Raw genomic sequence first — 15,963 nt, 5'->3', positions numbered from 1 at the left:
CAGCAACAGCAGCAGCAGCAGAAGACACAAAAGCTGCTGCTGCTGCTGCACCAATTGCAGCAGCAGAGCCGTGGGGCTGCCGAGCCGAAGACACTTTTGTAGCGGAGGCGCAAATCGATGATATCGCAAAACTCTTCATACGGTAAACCAAGCAGGTTCTGCTGCTGCTGCTGCTGCTGCTGCTCATGGTGCTGCTGCTGCTGCTCATGGTGCTGCAGCTCATGCTGCTGCTGATGCTGCTGCTGCTCATGGTGCTGCCGCTGCTGCTCATGGTGCGGCTGTTCATGCTGCTGCTGCTGCTGCTCGTGTTGCTGTTTCTGGTTATGCTGGTGCTGCAGCTACTGTTGCTGCTGATGTGTACGTACAGCTGAATTGTTTGTTTGAGGTGTGCAGGAGAGACAAAGAAGGAAAACAAATCGTAGAAATACAACAAACGAATGGAGCGTCGTTTAGGATAGACCCTTACGCCAACGTGGGCTGCTGCTGCTGCTGCTGCTGCTGCTTTTTGCTGTTTTCCTGCTGCTGATGCTGCTTGGGAGGTGTGTTCGTGCTTGCCTTGATGAATTCTAGCTGCTGTTTCTGCTGCTGTTGCAGCTGCCTATGAATGCTGCTGCGGCTGCATATGGCTGCTGCTACTGCTGCTGCTGCTGCTGCAGATCCCGTCTCTGTATTGTTTTGTCTGCCTACTCATGAGATTAAAGCTTTTAAGGGAAACGCGGAAGTCTACACTGTGGGGTAAGACACGAGATTGTTGCTGTTGCTGCTGCTGCTGCTGCTGCTGCTGCTGCTGCTGCTGTAGTTGCTGGAGTTTATGCTTCTGCCTCTACTGGCTCCGCAGCAGCCCCTATATTGCCTTGCTGCTGCTGCTGCTGCTGCTGCTAAATCTACCAACCCGTTTTTCTACCTTCTGCAGTGCTGCTGTTTCTGCTGTTGCTGCTGCTGCTGCTGTTGCTGCTGCTGCTGCTGTTGCTGCTGCTGCTGCTGCTGCAGACGCGACGGAGTGCCTCGGAACAAAGCGGGAGAAGAAATTGAGGCAGAGAAAAACGCAAGAGGAGGCGAAGGGGCCGTCAGTGCATCAGAAGCAGCAGCAGCAGCAGCAGGAGAAGCAGCAGCAGCACCAGCAGCAGCGGCAGCAGCAGGAGACAGCGAGGCTGCTGCTGCTGGTTCTGTTGTTTGGCCTCCTCGCCTTTTCGCTGTCTCTTCAGCAACGGGAGAAGCAGAGGAGTTAATAACGCTGCAGTAGGTGTATATTCATTTATATATATATTATTTATTTTATTTTTATTTATATTTGTTTTTATTTTTGTTGTTTTATTAATAACTCTGATTATCCTTTGTCTCATTTGTCTGTCTCTTCGTTATTTTGTCTGTAAAAACACACACACACACACACACACAATATTTTACTGTTTTATTAATAATTATTATTATTATTTGCTTTATTCTTCTTGTTTTTGTTTGATTAAATCTATTTCTTCGTTGTCTGCTGTGTTGTCTTTTTGCTGTTTTGTTTGTTTTATTTCTTTTGCTGTTTTGTTTGTTTTATTTGTTTTGCTGTTTTGTTTGTTTTATTTGTTTTGCTGTTTTGTTTGTTTGTTTGTTTTGTTTGTTTGTTTGTTTGTTTGTTTGTTTATTTTGTTTATTTTGTTTATTTTGTTTGTTTTGTTTGTTCGTTTTTTTGTTTTGGTTTGCAACGCGCCGCTTCATTTCCTCATCTCTCGCGGCCTCTAAACCCTAAACCCTAAACCCTAAACCCTAAACCCTTACAATACCCGCTGCACATGCACTCGGCAGCCTATCTGTGTGTGTCTCTATGTCTCCACCGTTGCTGCTGCTGCTGCTGCTGCTGCTGCTATTATCCCTGCTGCTTCTGCTGCTGCTGCTATTATCCCTGCTGTTTCTGCTGCTTTTGTTGCTGTTTTTGCTATTATCACTGCTGCTGCTGTCGCTTTTGTTGCTGCTGCTGCTATTATCCCATCTGCTGCTGCTGCTGGTGCTGCTGCTGCTGCTGCTGCTGTTGCAGGCAGTTTGCTGCCTTGCAGCAAGCTACAGAAGGAGACAGCAATTCATATTGGGAGGCGTATTCAAAGTGCGAAGGATATAACGAGTTCCGTTTGGTGCAGATAAAACATAAAAAAAATAAAGCAGCAACCAGAGTAACTAAACTGCCTCAGCCACGGGTACATCCACCTGCTGCTGCTGCTGCTGCTGCTGCTGATCATGCTGATGCTGCTGCTGCTGCTGCTGATCATGCTGATGCTGCTGCTGCTGCTGCTGTTGCAAGTTCTGCTGCTGTTGCTGATGCTGCTGCTGCATGTCCTGCTGCTGTTGCTGATGCTGCTGCTGCTGCTGCTGCTGCAAGTTCTGCTGCTGTTGCGGTGCTACTGCTGCTGGTTCTAGGTTTGATGCTTCTGCTGATCTTAGGACTGCTGCTTCTGCAGCTTGTCTCGTTGCTGCTTATCCTGTTGTTGCTGTTGCTGCTGGTGCTGTTGCTGCTGGCGATGCTCCACGTTCGGCTGCTGCTGCTGCTGCTGCTGCTGCTGCAGGAAGAAGAAGCATTATCTTTGTGGGAGAGACTTCAATCAAAAGAAGATGAAGATGCAGCCAAAGAGCCCGAAGCCCTGACCACCGTTCGGTACCTCACCATACACCCCAAAGTGTTTAGGGTTTAGGGTTTAGGGTTTAGGGTTGAGTGCATATGGTTTATGGTTTAGGGTTTAGGGTTTAGAGCATAGGATCCTTCTTCGGGCAGCCATATACTGTCAATCACAGACCCTAAACCCTAAACCCTAAACCCTAAACCCTAAACCCCAGCCTTTCTAGTACGGGCAAGAATATGTCTGTCTCCATCACCAAAGCCGCAAGACTTCTGATTGCTGCTTAGGCTTATTTAGGGTTTAGAAGTTTATGCTTAGGGTTTAGGGTTTAGGGTTTAGGGTTTAGGGTTTAGGGTTTAGGGTTTGCGCAGGGAGTTTCGGGTGTTTCCTGCTGCGGGGCCCCAAGAGATGCGGCGCATAGAGCGGGGGTTTGCTGCTTATTTAACCTGCGAAGCAGCAGCAGGAAGGCCTGTGCAGCTGCTGCACAACGGAGACAAAAGGAGACACCCAGAAGGTGAGATTAGCTGCTAATAGACGCACTGCTGCTGCTGCTGCTGCTGCTGTTGCTGTTGCGCCAGCTGCTGCTGTCGCTCCTGCTGCTGCTGCTGCTGCTGCTTCAAAACAGCGACAACAAGCTAAACGCAAACAGCAGCAGCAGAAGCAACAGCAGCAGCAGAAGCAACAGCAAATAATGCTGTAACAACAACAGCAACAACAGCAGCAGCTGCAGCAACCACAGGTGGTGCTGCAACAGCAGTTGGTTCGCTGCATCAGCATCAAACCAACTGCGTCAGCAGCAGCACCGTGAGCAGCAGCAGCAGCACCAGATGCAGCAGCAGCAGCAGCACCAGCAGCTAGGCTTGAAGCCTCAGTAGCTGCGCACGCTTAAAACGTTTTGCTGCTACTGCAGCAGCGGACTTCGCAGCTGTTGTTTATTTTGTTTTGTTTATTTCTTTATTTTATTTATTTATTTATTTTATTGTTTAATTTATTTAATTTATTTAATTAATTTATTTGATTTGTTTGCCTTACTAAATATATACTGCCTTCATATACCAACAACAGCTTTTTCTTCTCTAAGACTTTTTCTTTCTTTCCGCTGCTGCTGCTGCTGCTGCTGCTGCTGCTGCTGCCGCTGTTGCTGCTGTTGCTGCTGTTGCTGCTGCTGGTGATGGTGGTGATATATTATGAATCAGGCGGAAGTGTATTTTCTTCTCGGTCTTCTGTTGCTGCTCGGGGCTCTCTTGCTGCTGCAGCACCAACCCGCATGCAGCAGGAACTCAACGCAATCCTTTACAGACGCGCAGCAATTCAAAAGCTGCAGAGGTGCGCACACCTGCTGCTGCTCTTTCTGCTGCTGCTGCTGCTGCTGCTGCTGCGGCTGCTGTTGCTGTTGCAGTTGGTGCGGCTGGTGTTGCTGATGCAGTTGGTGCGGCTACTGCTGGTGTTGCTGCTGTAGCTGGGGTTGCTGCTGCTGCTGCTCCTGTTGCTGCTGGTCCTGCGGATACTGCTGCTGCTGCGGCTACTGCTGCTGCTGCTGATGCTGCACATTCCCCGGCAACTGCTGCTGCTGATGGTACTGCTCGTGTAGCTACTGGTGCTGTTGCTGCTGCTGCTGCTGCTGCACCTGCTGCGGACCCTGCTGCTGCGGCTGCTGCGGCGGCGGCTGCAGTTGCTGCTACTTGTGCTGCTGCAGCAGCTGCTGCTGCTTCTAGTGCTACTGCTGCGCCTGCTGCTGCTGCTGCTGCCAGTGCAGCTGCGATTGTTCGTGTTGCTGTTTTATTTGCTGCTGGGCCTCTGCTGAATCTCTTGCTGCTGGTGTCCCTGGAGTTGGGGCTGCTGCTGCAAGAGCTTTCATGATTGTTATTGCTGCTGCTGCTGCTGTTCTTGCTGCTGCTGTTCTTGCTGCTGCTGTTGCTGTTCTTGCTGCTGCTGCTGAGAGAGATGCCAGCAAACTGCCTAAGAGGCAGACAATTGGAGAGGCAGAGGATTCATAGCAGCTGCAGCAGCAGCAGCAGCAGCATTGAACGCAAGCAGCAGCAGCAAACCAAAAGCGTAAAAACAGATGCGTAGAGAAAGACATTTTGGCCCCGCAGCCTAGAAGCCCATAGCAGCAGCAGCAGCAGCAACAGCAGCAGTAGCACCAGCAGCAATCGCAGCTGCAGCAACAGTAATAGCAGCGATAGAACCACTAGCAGCAGCAGGAATAGCAGCAGCAACAACAATACCAGCAACGCCAGCAGCAATAGCAGCAACAACAATAGCAGTAGCAACAACAGTAACGGCAACAAGAACAATAGCCGCAATAACAGTAACAGCAGCAGCAGCAGCAGCAGCAGCAACAGCAACAGCAGCATTTGTCCCTGGTGTTAATAACAGCCTCATTGGCTGTCTCCTTTCCAGCGGCTATCTCCTCACCTCACAACACAAATCTGCCGCCCTTTATTCATGCAGCAGCAGCAGCAGCAGCGGCAGCAGCAGCAGCAACAGCAGCAGCAGCAGCAGCAGCAGGGTTAAAGGCCGCTGTATTCACCCGTTTGCTTTCCTCTGCAGGCAGCAACCCACTGACAGCCCCTCTACACAGCAGCAGCAGCAGCAGCAACAGCAACAGCATGAACAGCAACAGCAACAGCAGCAGCAGGAGCTGCAGAAGCGTCGAGCAGCAGCCTCCAGCAACGCTGTTGCTGCAGCAGCTGCAAGGGCTGCCTGCGCCCGCAGAAGAGCAGCAGCTGCAGCAGAAGCAGCAGAAGCAGATGCAGCAGCAGCAGCAGCAGCAGCAGCAGCAAGGAAACAACAAACCCCCGACCTCTGGGAAACTAAAAATCTACACTCAGCCACACAGCTCCCCCAGCAGCCCGCTGCAGCTACAGCAGCAGCAGCAGCAGCAGCAACACCAACAACAACAGCAACGACACCAACAAGCACAACAGCAGCAGCAGCAAAAGCTGCTGCTGCACTTGGAGAGGCCCTTGCAGTAGCGGCATCTCGCGCTCTCTCACAAACCCCTACAGAAGAAGGTGAATAAGAGAGACACCCTAAACCCTAAACCCTAAACCCTAAACCCTAAACCCTCAAATCAGCATCATACTGGGGCTTTGCACGCATACCCAGCCTCTTAAACCCGAATTGTAAACCCTCTATCTAAACCCTTATTCTAATCCCTACTTCAAAACCCTAATCCTAAACCCTAAACCCTAAACCCTAAACCCTAAATATCTTTTTGCTGCTGCTGCAGGTCGCCGTGTCAGAGCAGGCGAATCGAAGTGGAGTTGCTTGGGGCCCTTCAGCAGACGCGAAGAACCTCCTCAGCACTTTCCCTCACCCAGGCAGCAGCAGCAGCAGCAGCAGCAACAGCAACAGCAACAGCAGCAACAGCAGCAGCAACCACAGCAGCAGCAACTGCAAGGGGAAGTTCTGGCAGCTCAGCAAACCAACTCGGCGTTTAAAAGCTCAAAGTCGGCTGCAATCGCAACAAAAGCTGTAAACAAACTGTTCCTGCTGCTGCTGCTGCTGTTGCTGTTGCTGTTACCGTTGCTGCTGCTCTTGCAGCTGCAGAGGAGTTGAACTGCTGATGCCTTTAATACAACCGAAGAAAACTGTATCTATCCTGTCTTATTGCTTCTGCTGCTGTTGCTGCTGCTGCTGCTGCCTCTGTTTTTGCTGTTGCTGCTGCTGCCTCTGTTGTTGCTGCTGCTGCTGCTGCTGCAGGATGCTGAGAGCTGGGGTTGCTGCGATGCCTTGGAGGTGAGGCCCCCTGCTGTGGATTTCGGGTTCGTCTCCGCTGGCAGCTGCTGCTGCAGGGAGGTGTCTGTGAGGCTGCTGCTGCCCCGCAGCAGCAGATTTAAAGCAGAAATACAAGAAGTAAAGGGTGTTGCTGCTTCTGCCTTAGAGATAGTAGACGCAACAACAGGCCAAGTAAGCAAACCTGACGGCTGCTGCTGCTGCTGTGGCTGCTGGTGTGGCTGCTCCGCCTGCTGTAGTAGCTGCTGCTGCCGCGTCTAGAGCAGCGAATCTTAGTTCTGCTGCTGCAGTTGCTGCTGCTGCTACTGATTGACAGGGACTAGTCCCCGTCCCCAGCAGTGCCTCCGTTTGGCCACCTATATCTGCTGCTGCTGCTTCTGCTGCTGCTGCTTCTGCTGCTGCTGCTGCTGCTGCTGCTGCAGGTTGCTGCTGGCCTTCAGTGGCGGTGCAAGTTGCTGCTGCGCCTTCCCTCTGAGTTAGCAGCAGCAGCTGAGGGTGGAGACCGCAGCATTTCTGCTGTCCTCGCTGTCTCTACTGAACGCGAAAGCATCTTAGTGCGAATTCAAGCACAAGTTGCGGAAACTGCTGCTGCTGCTGGCGCTGCTGCAGCAGCAGCAGCAGCTGCTGCTGCTGCTGCGGGTTCAGATGCTGCTGCTGCTCCTGCTGGTCCCACAGGCGCAGCAGCAAAAATTGACGCAGCCTGTGCCGATGCTGCTGCTCCTGGTGGTGGTGGTGCTGCTGCTGCTGCAACTGATCCCACAGGAGCAGCAGAAGCAGCAGCAAATCGATGCTCGGAGCCGCTTATAGAATAAAAGGAGACAGTTAGTTGGCGGTGCCTCTGCTGTTAATATATTCTACCGAAACATTTTTGTAATAATATTATAATAAAATATATCATTCCTATAATCTTAGAGAAGCAGACCTCCCTCCTAAACCCTAAACCCTAAACCCTAAACCCTAAACCTCTTTTGTTCTCTGTAGGGCTGCCTTCTGTTTGTGCGTCTCTTTATCTCTTTATTTGTTTTTCTGTCTCATCCTGTTGCTGTCTATTTCAGTTTACATCCACATAAATACAAATACTAATATAATAAATATATATATATATATATTTATATATATATATATATTTATATATATATATATATATATATTCAACCTATGCCTGTCTCCTTCTGCTGTCTCTTCTTCGTTTTTTTGTTTGTCTCTCCATGCTCTGTCTCTCTTTTTGTTTTTTTGTCTCCACGCCCGGAGGTCGCAGTCTCTTAACAAACCCAAATAACATAGAGAGACTCCCAGCAGCAGCAACAGCAGCAGCAACAGCAGCATCAGCAGCAGCAGCAACAGAAGAAGAGAACACAGCACAAACACAACACAGACAGCAGCAGCAACAGCAGCAACTCAAAACTCATGACAGCAACAGCAGCAGCTAAAAACGAAGCAGCGACAGCAGCACAAGAAAAAAATAATAGACAAATAAATAATTTAATTTCAACAAAGAGAGAAGCCATCGAACCCCTTTGAGTGGGGCTCTCGGTTGCAGCAGCCTGCTGCTGCTGCAGCTGAAACTGCTGTTGCTGCTGTTAGTACTGCTGCTGCTGCTGCAGCTGCTTCTGCTTCAGCAGCACCTGCTGGTGTTACTGCTGCAGCTTCCAATCCCTCTCCCCCTGTAGCTATTACAATATCAGCAGCAGCAGCAGCAGCAGGTGCTGCAATTCCTGTTGCTGCTACTCCTACTACTGCAGCAGCAGCAGCTGCTGCTTCGTATCCACAGCAGCAGCAACAGCAGCACCACTACCAAGAGCAGCAGGAGGAGAAGCAGGAGAGAATAGATGTTGAAGATATATTGATAGAGTTATTAGAGTTGTTCTGCTTCAGCAATAGGATTAGCATGTATATGAACGCTAATAATTTTGATATCTTCTAAGGGTTTATATTTCTTGCCGACAGGCACTCGCTCGATCTTTTCCAGTGTATCCATACCATCTATCAGTCGACCAAACACCGTATACACCCCGTTCAAGTGAGGCTGACGAGAATATGTTATAAAAAACTGCGACCCGTTCGTATTCGGCGAACCCTGGTTAGCCATCGATAACACTCCACGGCGGTCGTGCTGTACACACGTATATATATTTGTATATATATATATATATATTTATATATTTGTATATATATATATATATATATATTTGTATATGGTCTATATGTATATATATGTATATTTATTTATTTATTTATTTTATAAATGTATATAAATCTGTATATATATATATATATATTTATATATGTATATATATATGTATATGTATATGTATATGTAAATGCATATATGTATATATACATATATATTTATATATGTATATATATTTATATGTATATATATTTATATGTTTATATATATATATATATATATCCAGCAGATATATATTTATATATAAGTTACGGTTAATGTCGAGACAAACTCATCTTCAAACAAATAAATAAATACATCAATAAACCACTTAATTAATTTTTTTAACGTAAATAAACAAATAATAAACAAACTAATTAACTTAAATATAATTAATTAAATAATTAATTAAATAATTAATTAAATAATTAATTAATTAATTATGTTTAAATTACCTTCAATGTAGAGACAAACTCATCTTCAAACAAACCGCCGTAGATCGATTGGCCGCCTTTGCCGGTGTTTGTTGGGTCCCCCATTTGTACAGCGAAGCCCTTTATATTTCTAAGCATATAAATAAATAAATAAATAAATAAATAAATAAATAAATAAATAAATAAATAAATGATATTTAATTAATTGAATGCAATTAAAACCAGATGAATAGCACACATGCAAGTAGAAGAAATTATTTATTTAGTTAAATTATTAATTAATTAATTGGTTTTAACTGCATCTGCAGCAGCAGCAGCAGCTGGTGCAGCAACAGCAGCAGCAGCAACAGCAGCAGCAGCAGCAGCAGCAGCAGCAGCAGAAAGTCATACCTGGTCACAATACAGCCATCGTAGGCATTAGAGGCACAGAGGGCCAAGAAGTTCTGAACAGCAGCAGCAGCAGCAGCAACAGCAGCAGCAGCAGCATGCAGGCATACAGTAACGGGATAATAAGGAGCTGCAACAGCAGCAGCAGGTTGAGCATCAGCAGATACAGCTGCAGCAGCTGGCGCAGCAGCAGAAGCGGCAGAAGCAGCAGCACCACACCGAGACTTCACCCAGTTTGAAGCACAGATGCAGGCAGCAGTGGTTGCTGCAGCATCACTGGCTCGTGCTGCTGCTGCAGTAGTGACAGCAGCACGTCAACAAACTGCAACAGCTGCAGCAGCAAGAGCAGCAGCAACAACAGCAGCAACAGCAACAGCAATTCTCCTTACTTTGCAGGTTCGTGGCGTTTGCTGGCAGAAGAGCTCCGCCTTTAAATCGCCGAGGGTGGTCTTCAGCGTCACAGACATCTTGCTGCTGCTGCTGCTGCTGCTGCTGTTGCTGCTGACACAGCTGCTGCTGCTGCTGCTGCTGCTGCTGCTGCTGGCGTCGTTGCTGCTGGTAGGTAAACGTATCTGGGTATGCTTTGAGGGCTCTAGAATATTAGGTCGTTGAAGAGCTGCTGCTTCTGCAGCAGCGCCACATGCAGTAGCAGCTACAGCAGCAGCAGCAGCAGCAGCAGCTTGAGCGGAAGGCCTTTTGTGTGCTATCTGGGGACAATTTTGATTCAGTGTAGAGCGCTGCAGTTCTTTTAATTGATTTAATTATTTTAATATCGAAGAAAACACAAAGAAAACAGCAAAACGCATGCAACAGCAATTGGGGCTGCGGCAGCAGCTGCAGGGGCCCCCCTACCTTTGTTCGTTAAATTTATTGCATTTGTCTTCTTCTAAACGTAGAAAAGAAAAACAAAAGAAGTGAAGTTAAACCATTATAACATCTGAATCAGTAACCTGGCCTAAAACTACCAGCAGCAACAGCAACAGCTGCAGCAGCTGCTGCTGCAGCAGCAGCAGCAGAAAGCTATGCAGCAGCAAATAGGGCTATTCAAACATGCAGGCGGAGCTATCCTTGCTGCAGCTGCAGCGGGGAGGGGCCCTAGCAGTGCTGCCAGTGGGGGCTGAGGGGGCCCTGCTCTCCTCTCCCTCAGCAACAGCAGCAGCAGCAACACCAGCAGGAGATGGATCGGCAGCAGCAGCAGCAAATGGAGCAGCAGCTGCTGCAGCAGATGAGCAGCAAGAGTCGCTGCTGCTGCTGCCTCTACTGCGGAGAACACCAGGGGCCCCCCTGGGGGCCCCCAAGGAGAGCAGTGCTTTAGAAGAGACAATATTGAGGGTGTATGTACAGCCCGACCCCAATGGAGATACAACAGCCAGCGATCTGTGGGGTGCTGCTTCAGGTTTGCTGCTGCATTATCTGCTGCAGCAGCAGCAGCTGCTGCAGCTGCAGCAGCGGCAGGTGCTGGAGTTAGGCTGCGGTCTAGGGGCCCCCAGCAGCCTCTGCTGGCTGTGTGGGGCCCCCTATGTCTTTGCAACTGACGCAGATGCTGCAGCACTATCTTTATGTCGCTGCAATCTGTCTCTAGCAGCAGCCCTGAGGGATCAGCTGCTTCCTGCTGCTTCTTCTGCTGCTGCTCCTGCTGCTGCTGGCGGGGCTGCTGCTGCTTCAGCAGCAGCAGCAAGAACGCTGGCTTCTGCTGCTGCGCAGCTGTTGCAGCGCATCCGGACGAAGATCAAACAGCAGCAACAGGAACAGCAACAGCAGCAGCAACAGCAGCAGCAGCAGCAGCAGGAAGAGAAGCTTGAGGTGTCTCGCCTGCTGCTAGAACTGCCGGAGGCCCCACGAGTTACTGTGGGGCCCCTAAAGTGGAGCGAAAGCCAGTCAGAGGTTCTACAGCAGCTGCAGCAGCTGCAGCAGCAGCAGCACCAGCAGCAGCAGCAGGGGCCCCCCTCGTTTGATTTGGTGTTGGCATCAGATGTTTTGTACTCCGACAGAGCAGCACTCCTGCTTGCAAATACAATAAAAAGCATTGCAGCAGCAGCAGCAGCAGCAGCAGCAACAGCAGATGCTGCAGCACCTGCTCGCCCTCACCGCTGCAGCCCACCCACCTTTTTGTGCCTTATAAGCCACCAAGTGCGGCACGCAGTGTACATGCAGCCGCAGCCGCAGCCGCAGCAGCAGCAGCAGCAGCAGCAGCAGCAGTGGGAGGTGAAGAAAGAAGCAGCAGATAGCTGCCTGCAAACCTTTATTAAGCAATTTTGTCTCCCCGAAGGAGACAAAAAAAAATCGCTGGCTGCGCACTATGCAGCAAAAGCCCTAACGCAGCAGCAATCCCAAACAGCAGCAGCAGCAGAACCTATGGCTGCTGCTGCTGCTGCTGCTGCGCCTGCAGCAGCGGACTCGGCAAGCGAGCTGTACGTACACCTGATAAAAGGAGGCGCTGCAGCAGCAGCAGCAGAGCTTGACCTCCATGAAGGAGACGTCTGCCTCGTTGCTGTTGCTGCAGACCCTCAGCTGTTGCTGCTGCTGCCCCCAGCCGTTGCACCGGCTGCGGCTGTTTAGCTGTGCCCACCTAGCCAGCTAGCTAGCTAGCTAGCTATTTAGCTAGCTAGCTAGCCAGTAAAGAAGGTCTGGGGGAGGCTGCAGCTAAAAGGGCCTCCGGGTGTACGCACAGCGCAGTGCTCTGCCGGCTCGTCTGCTGCCGCAGCTAGCTAGCTAGCTGCAGCTAGCCAGGCTTGCAGCAGGCAGGATAGAGAGGGGGGGTCTGTGGACCTCTCGCCGCGCTGCAGGAGGCACAGAGAGAGGCTGCTGATTATATATATATATATATATATATATATATTAAACATATATATAGCGTGCGTTATACATGTATTTTCTGTACATACGCACAAGTGCATGCAGCTGTGTGTGCTTAGGCAGCGAGCTAGCTAGCCATTTGGCTAGCTAGCTAGCTAGCCAGCGAGCTAGCTAGGTAGCTAGCTAGCAGTCTGCGTAGTGGGAAACACATGAAGGGAGCTAATCCGGCTACCTCTGAGGCAGTCAGGTAGCTAGCTAGCTAGCTATATAGCTAGCTATCTAGCCAGCTATATAGCTAACTATATAGCCAGATAGCTAGCTATATAGCTAGCTATATAGCGATCCCCCGTTAAGAGAGGTAGGGGGAATGGCGGCCGGACCTTCAGCAACTAGCTAGCTAGCTAGCTAGGTAGCTAGCTAGCTAGCTAGCTGGGGCTCTCTAGGCCGCACTTTGAATAGAACAGAGTTCATATATCAAAACTATTATAGGCAGCACCATCAGCAGCAGACACAAACAACAGGGCAGCAGCTGCTGCAGAGTAAAACCCCCAATCAGCACCTCGCCATGCTCCCCCCGAGCAAACCTGCAGCAGCAGCAGCAGCAACAGCAGCAGTAACAGCAGCAGCTGTACTAACAGCAGCGGCAGTAGTAGCAGCAGCAGCAGTGGTAGTAGTAGCGGCAACAGCAGTATTAACAGCAGCAGCAGCAGTGGTAGTAGTAGCGGCAACAGCAGTACTAACAGCAGCAGCAGCAGTGGTAGTAGTAGCGGCAACAGCAGTAGCAGCAGCAGCAGCAGCAGCAGCACTCACCAGCTGGCTGAGTGAAGACGAGACCAGCGCCCCCACGATCTGCGGCTTCCCTCTGCATGCAGCGGCTGTTGATATGCTTCCAGCAGCCTGCAGCACAACTAAAGGCCTCGCGTGGGGTGTATATGCACCTCAGCAGACGCGCATTAAAAGCAACAAATACAGAGGCAGCAGCAGCAGCAGAGACGCAAGCAGCAGCACAGACAGTAGCAGCTGCGGCAGCAAAACTACACCTTCAAACCACGCAAACACGCCACAAAGCAGCAGCGGCAGCAGCAGCAGCAAGCAGTGCAGCAATAGCAGCAGCAGCAGCAGCAGCAGCAGCAGCACACCTTTGAGACCTGGAAGAGGCGACAATTAATCTGTCGGGTTCATCGCCCAGCAGACGCTCCGTATAATTCGTTCTTAGAGGGGCTCTGATGCTGCAGCAGCAGCAGCAGCAGCAGCGGCAGCAGGGTGAGGGAATGCAGCAGATGCTACGGCAGTGGTAGCACTCTATAGCAGCAGCATCAGCAGCAGCAGCAGCAACAAAAACAGCAGCAAGATTCAGTCGCTGTAGCAAAAGCTGCCGTGGTGGTAGCGCTCCAGAGCAGGAAAAAAAGAAACAGCAGCAGCAGAAACAGCAGCAGCAACAGCAGCAGCAGCAGCAGCAGCGTTTACTCGTCTTCTCCTGGAGCAAATGCGCTTGCGGGGGTGACGGTCCTGTCTGCTGCTGCTGCTGCTGCACTTTCTGAATCTGCACCAGCAGCAGCAGCAGCAGCAGCAGCAGCTAGCTGCCGCTCTCTTTCTCTATTTGCGGCCTCCTCCATCGCTAGACGGTCCATCTCCTCCTGCTGCAGCCGACGAGCTAACTCCACACCCATCTGCAGCAGCAGCAGCAGCAGCAGCAACAGCAGCAGCAGCAGGCAGGTGCAGCAGCAGCAAGTGCAGCAGCAAGGTCAGCGAGTGTTGCTGCGCTGCGAGGGCTCAGAAAACCCCTCAAACATACAAACACAAAAACCCAGTCGGAAGCATCGCTCCGCTGCAGCAATAACAGCAGCAGCAGCAACAGCAGTAGCAGCAATAGCAGCAGCAGCAGAAGCAACAGCAACAGCACCACACACCCGCTCTTCTCGCTGCCTCTGCATTTGCTCTGTCTCTGCTGCTTCCTTCTGTAGACGCTCAGCGTATCGCTGCTGATGCAGTTGGCGGTAAGCAGCAAGGTCTGCTGCTGCTGCTGCCGCTGCTGCTGTTGCTGCATCAGCTGCAGCGGCTGCTGCCATAGCTGCTGCTGCTACTGCTGCCTCCCGAGCAGTTTGGCCTCCAGCGGAGGAGGCTGGGGTTCCCTGAGTTGCTGCTGCTGCTGCTGTTGCTGCTGCTGCTGCTGCTGTTGCTGCTGCTGCTGCTGACTCTTGTGCCGTTCCGTGGGGCGCTGCAGCAGCAGCAGGTGCTGCTGCAGCTGTTGCGGCAGGTGCTGCTGCTGCAGCAACAAACTCGCCAGCAGAGCCGGCCCCCTTTTCTTCTTCGTCGCTCATGGTGTGCTAGTGCTTAGTCTCGGCTACATCCGCAGCGCTGCTGCTGCTGCTGCTGCTGCTGCTGCTGCTGCGGCTGCTGTTGCTGCTGCTGTTGCTGCTGATGTTGCTGCTGCTGTTGCTGTTGCTGCTGCAGAGCTTGCTGCTCGTTTTCGAGACAGCCATCGGCAGAGTATGCTGACAGAGACTGCCGGCAAGACAATATGCTAAATTGTTTTGCTGCTGTTGCTGCTGCTGCTGCTCTTGCTACTGTTGCAGCTGCTCGCTCCCTTTGTTGCTGCTGTCGCTTCTGTAGTTGCCTCTACAACTGGTGTTGTTGATGCTCCTGGGTCTGCTGCTACTGTTGTTGCTGCTGGTGCTGTTGCTGCTGCTGTTGCCGTTGCTGCTGCTGTTGCTGCTGCTCTACCTCAAAGGCCCCGTGTTGGCTCTGAGGTGGAGGTACAGTGCAGACGCTCAGCAAAATATTGCGACTGCAACACAATAACTCTTCGCATGCCAGCAGCAGCAGCAGCAATAGCAGCAGCAGAAGCCGCAGCGGCTGCTGCTGCTGCTGCTGTTCTATCAAACTGGGAAGGCCCCGTATTGGCTTTGCTGCAGCAGCAGCTCTGCAGAGAGGCTTCTTTCAGATATAAAAGAAGAAGCGGGAGTCTTTAACAACAGTCTATGTGTGACGCAGCAGCTGCTGCAGCTGCTGTTTCCGCTGCTGTCTCGCCCGAACGCTCGGCAGCAGCAGCAGCTGCAGCAGCGGCCGAAGCAGCAGCAGCAACCCCAAAGCGCTAAGGTTGCGCAGCTAATGACTCTCAAAGAGGTGAAGAAGAAATTAAAAAGTAATAAAAACAACCCGCGCTGCAAAGCGGTAATAATGTACAGCAGCAGCAGCAGCAGCACATGCAGCCCTGTCGTCGGCGATCGACTGCAGCAGAAACAGCCGCAGCAGCAGCAGCAGCAGCAGCAGCCACCAGGGCTACGGAAATGAATCAAATGAGCCAGAAAGCCTCATAACAAAGCCGAGAGCAGCAGCAACAGCAGCAACAGCAGCAGCTGCAGCAGGAACTGCAGGGATACGCATCTCGCCAATCCCGTTGAGGCCAAACACGCTGCTGCTGCAGGAGCGTCTCAGCAGCAGCAACAGCAGCAGCAGCAGCAACAGCAGCAGCGGGCGCATCAGCGCTGCCGTAGGCTGACAGGCTGAGCTAGCCAGAAAGGCGGCAGCAGCTGCCGCAGCAGCAGCAACAACAGCAGCAGCAGCAGCAACAACACCACCAGAAGGGCAACGCAGCATCATAAGCAACTGCTGCTGTTGCTGCAGCATCAGCAGCAGCAAGAGTCAGCAGCAGCCAACAGCATGCGGAGCCTGCGGACCGGCTTCGTTAGCGACGCCCTCAGCCCGAAGCAAGCAGCAGCAGCAGCAGCAGCAGCAGCAGCAGAATGTTTAGGGGGCAGCGAGTCTTCAATGCGCTTATCCTTGAAGAGGGAGAGGAGTATCTGACAGATTGCGAGGTGGCAATTGCTGCTTCACA

General features: G+C 51.1%; 5 protein-coding genes across 5 annotated transcripts in view; 4 read left to right on the top strand and 1 right to left on the bottom strand.

The window, feature by feature from the left end:
* The window catches only part of EAH_00012470 (hypothetical protein, conserved), a gene marked incomplete at both ends in the record, with an annotated part of 17,387 nt that extends 10,237 nt beyond the window's left edge, over positions 1-7,150 (top strand). The window contains 10 exons of the mRNA XM_013394679.1: positions 991-1,239; positions 2,024-2,117; positions 2,547-2,635; positions 2,969-3,111; positions 3,794-3,923; positions 4,694-4,963; positions 5,151-5,614; positions 5,833-6,077; positions 6,306-6,458; positions 6,761-7,150. Of these exons, the coding sequence (XP_013250133.1) occupies positions 991-1,239; positions 2,024-2,117; positions 2,547-2,635; positions 2,969-3,111; positions 3,794-3,923; positions 4,694-4,963; positions 5,151-5,614; positions 5,833-6,077; positions 6,306-6,458; positions 6,761-7,150 (2,227 nt within the window). The remainder of the gene's footprint in view (positions 1-990; positions 1,240-2,023; positions 2,118-2,546; positions 2,636-2,968; positions 3,112-3,793; positions 3,924-4,693; positions 4,964-5,150; positions 5,615-5,832; positions 6,078-6,305; positions 6,459-6,760) is intronic.
* A 3,229-nt stretch (positions 7,151-10,379) lies between these two features.
* EAH_00012460 (hypothetical protein, conserved) lies at positions 10,380-11,888 on the top strand (the record flags this gene model as incomplete). Its single annotated transcript, XM_013394678.1, has 1 exon — positions 10,380-11,888. The coding sequence occupies one exon, from the start codon at positions 10,380-10,382 to the stop codon at positions 11,886-11,888; it is 1,509 nt and encodes a 502-aa protein (XP_013250132.1).
* An 802-nt stretch (positions 11,889-12,690) lies between these two features.
* Positions 12,691-13,293, top strand: EAH_00012450 (hypothetical protein; the record flags this gene model as incomplete). Its single annotated transcript, XM_013394677.1, has 1 exon — positions 12,691-13,293. One exon carries the CDS (start codon positions 12,691-12,693, stop codon positions 13,291-13,293), a length of 603 nt encoding a protein of 200 aa, XP_013250131.1.
* Positions 13,294-13,588: 295 nt separating this feature from the next.
* EAH_00012440 (hypothetical protein, conserved) lies at positions 13,589-14,446 on the bottom strand (the record flags this gene model as incomplete). Its single annotated transcript, XM_013394676.1, has 2 exons — positions 13,589-13,795; positions 14,036-14,446. The coding sequence occupies 2 exons, from the start codon at positions 14,444-14,446 to the stop codon at positions 13,589-13,591; spliced, it is 618 nt and encodes a 205-aa protein (XP_013250130.1).
* Positions 14,447-15,236: 790 nt separating this feature from the next.
* Positions 15,237-15,963, top strand: part of EAH_00012430 (hypothetical protein, conserved) — a gene marked incomplete at both ends in the record, with an annotated part of 1,811 nt that continues 1,084 nt past the window's right edge. Inside the window, 2 exons of the mRNA XM_013394675.1 lie at positions 15,237-15,299; positions 15,818-15,963. The exon at positions 15,818-15,963 is cut by the window's right edge and continues 1,084 nt beyond it. Of these exons, the coding sequence (XP_013250129.1) occupies positions 15,237-15,299; positions 15,818-15,963 (209 nt within the window). The remainder of the gene's footprint in view (positions 15,300-15,817) is intronic.

This window comes from Eimeria acervulina, genomic scaffold, assembly GCF_000499425.1.
Source record: "Eimeria acervulina Houghton genomic scaffold, Eah_scaff69, whole genome shotgun sequence".
Classification (NCBI taxonomy): Eukaryota; Apicomplexa; class Conoidasida; order Eucoccidiorida; family Eimeriidae; genus Eimeria; species Eimeria acervulina.
The sequence above is the reverse complement of the archived record's forward strand: the minus strand, read 5'-3'. Positions and strand labels throughout refer to the sequence as shown.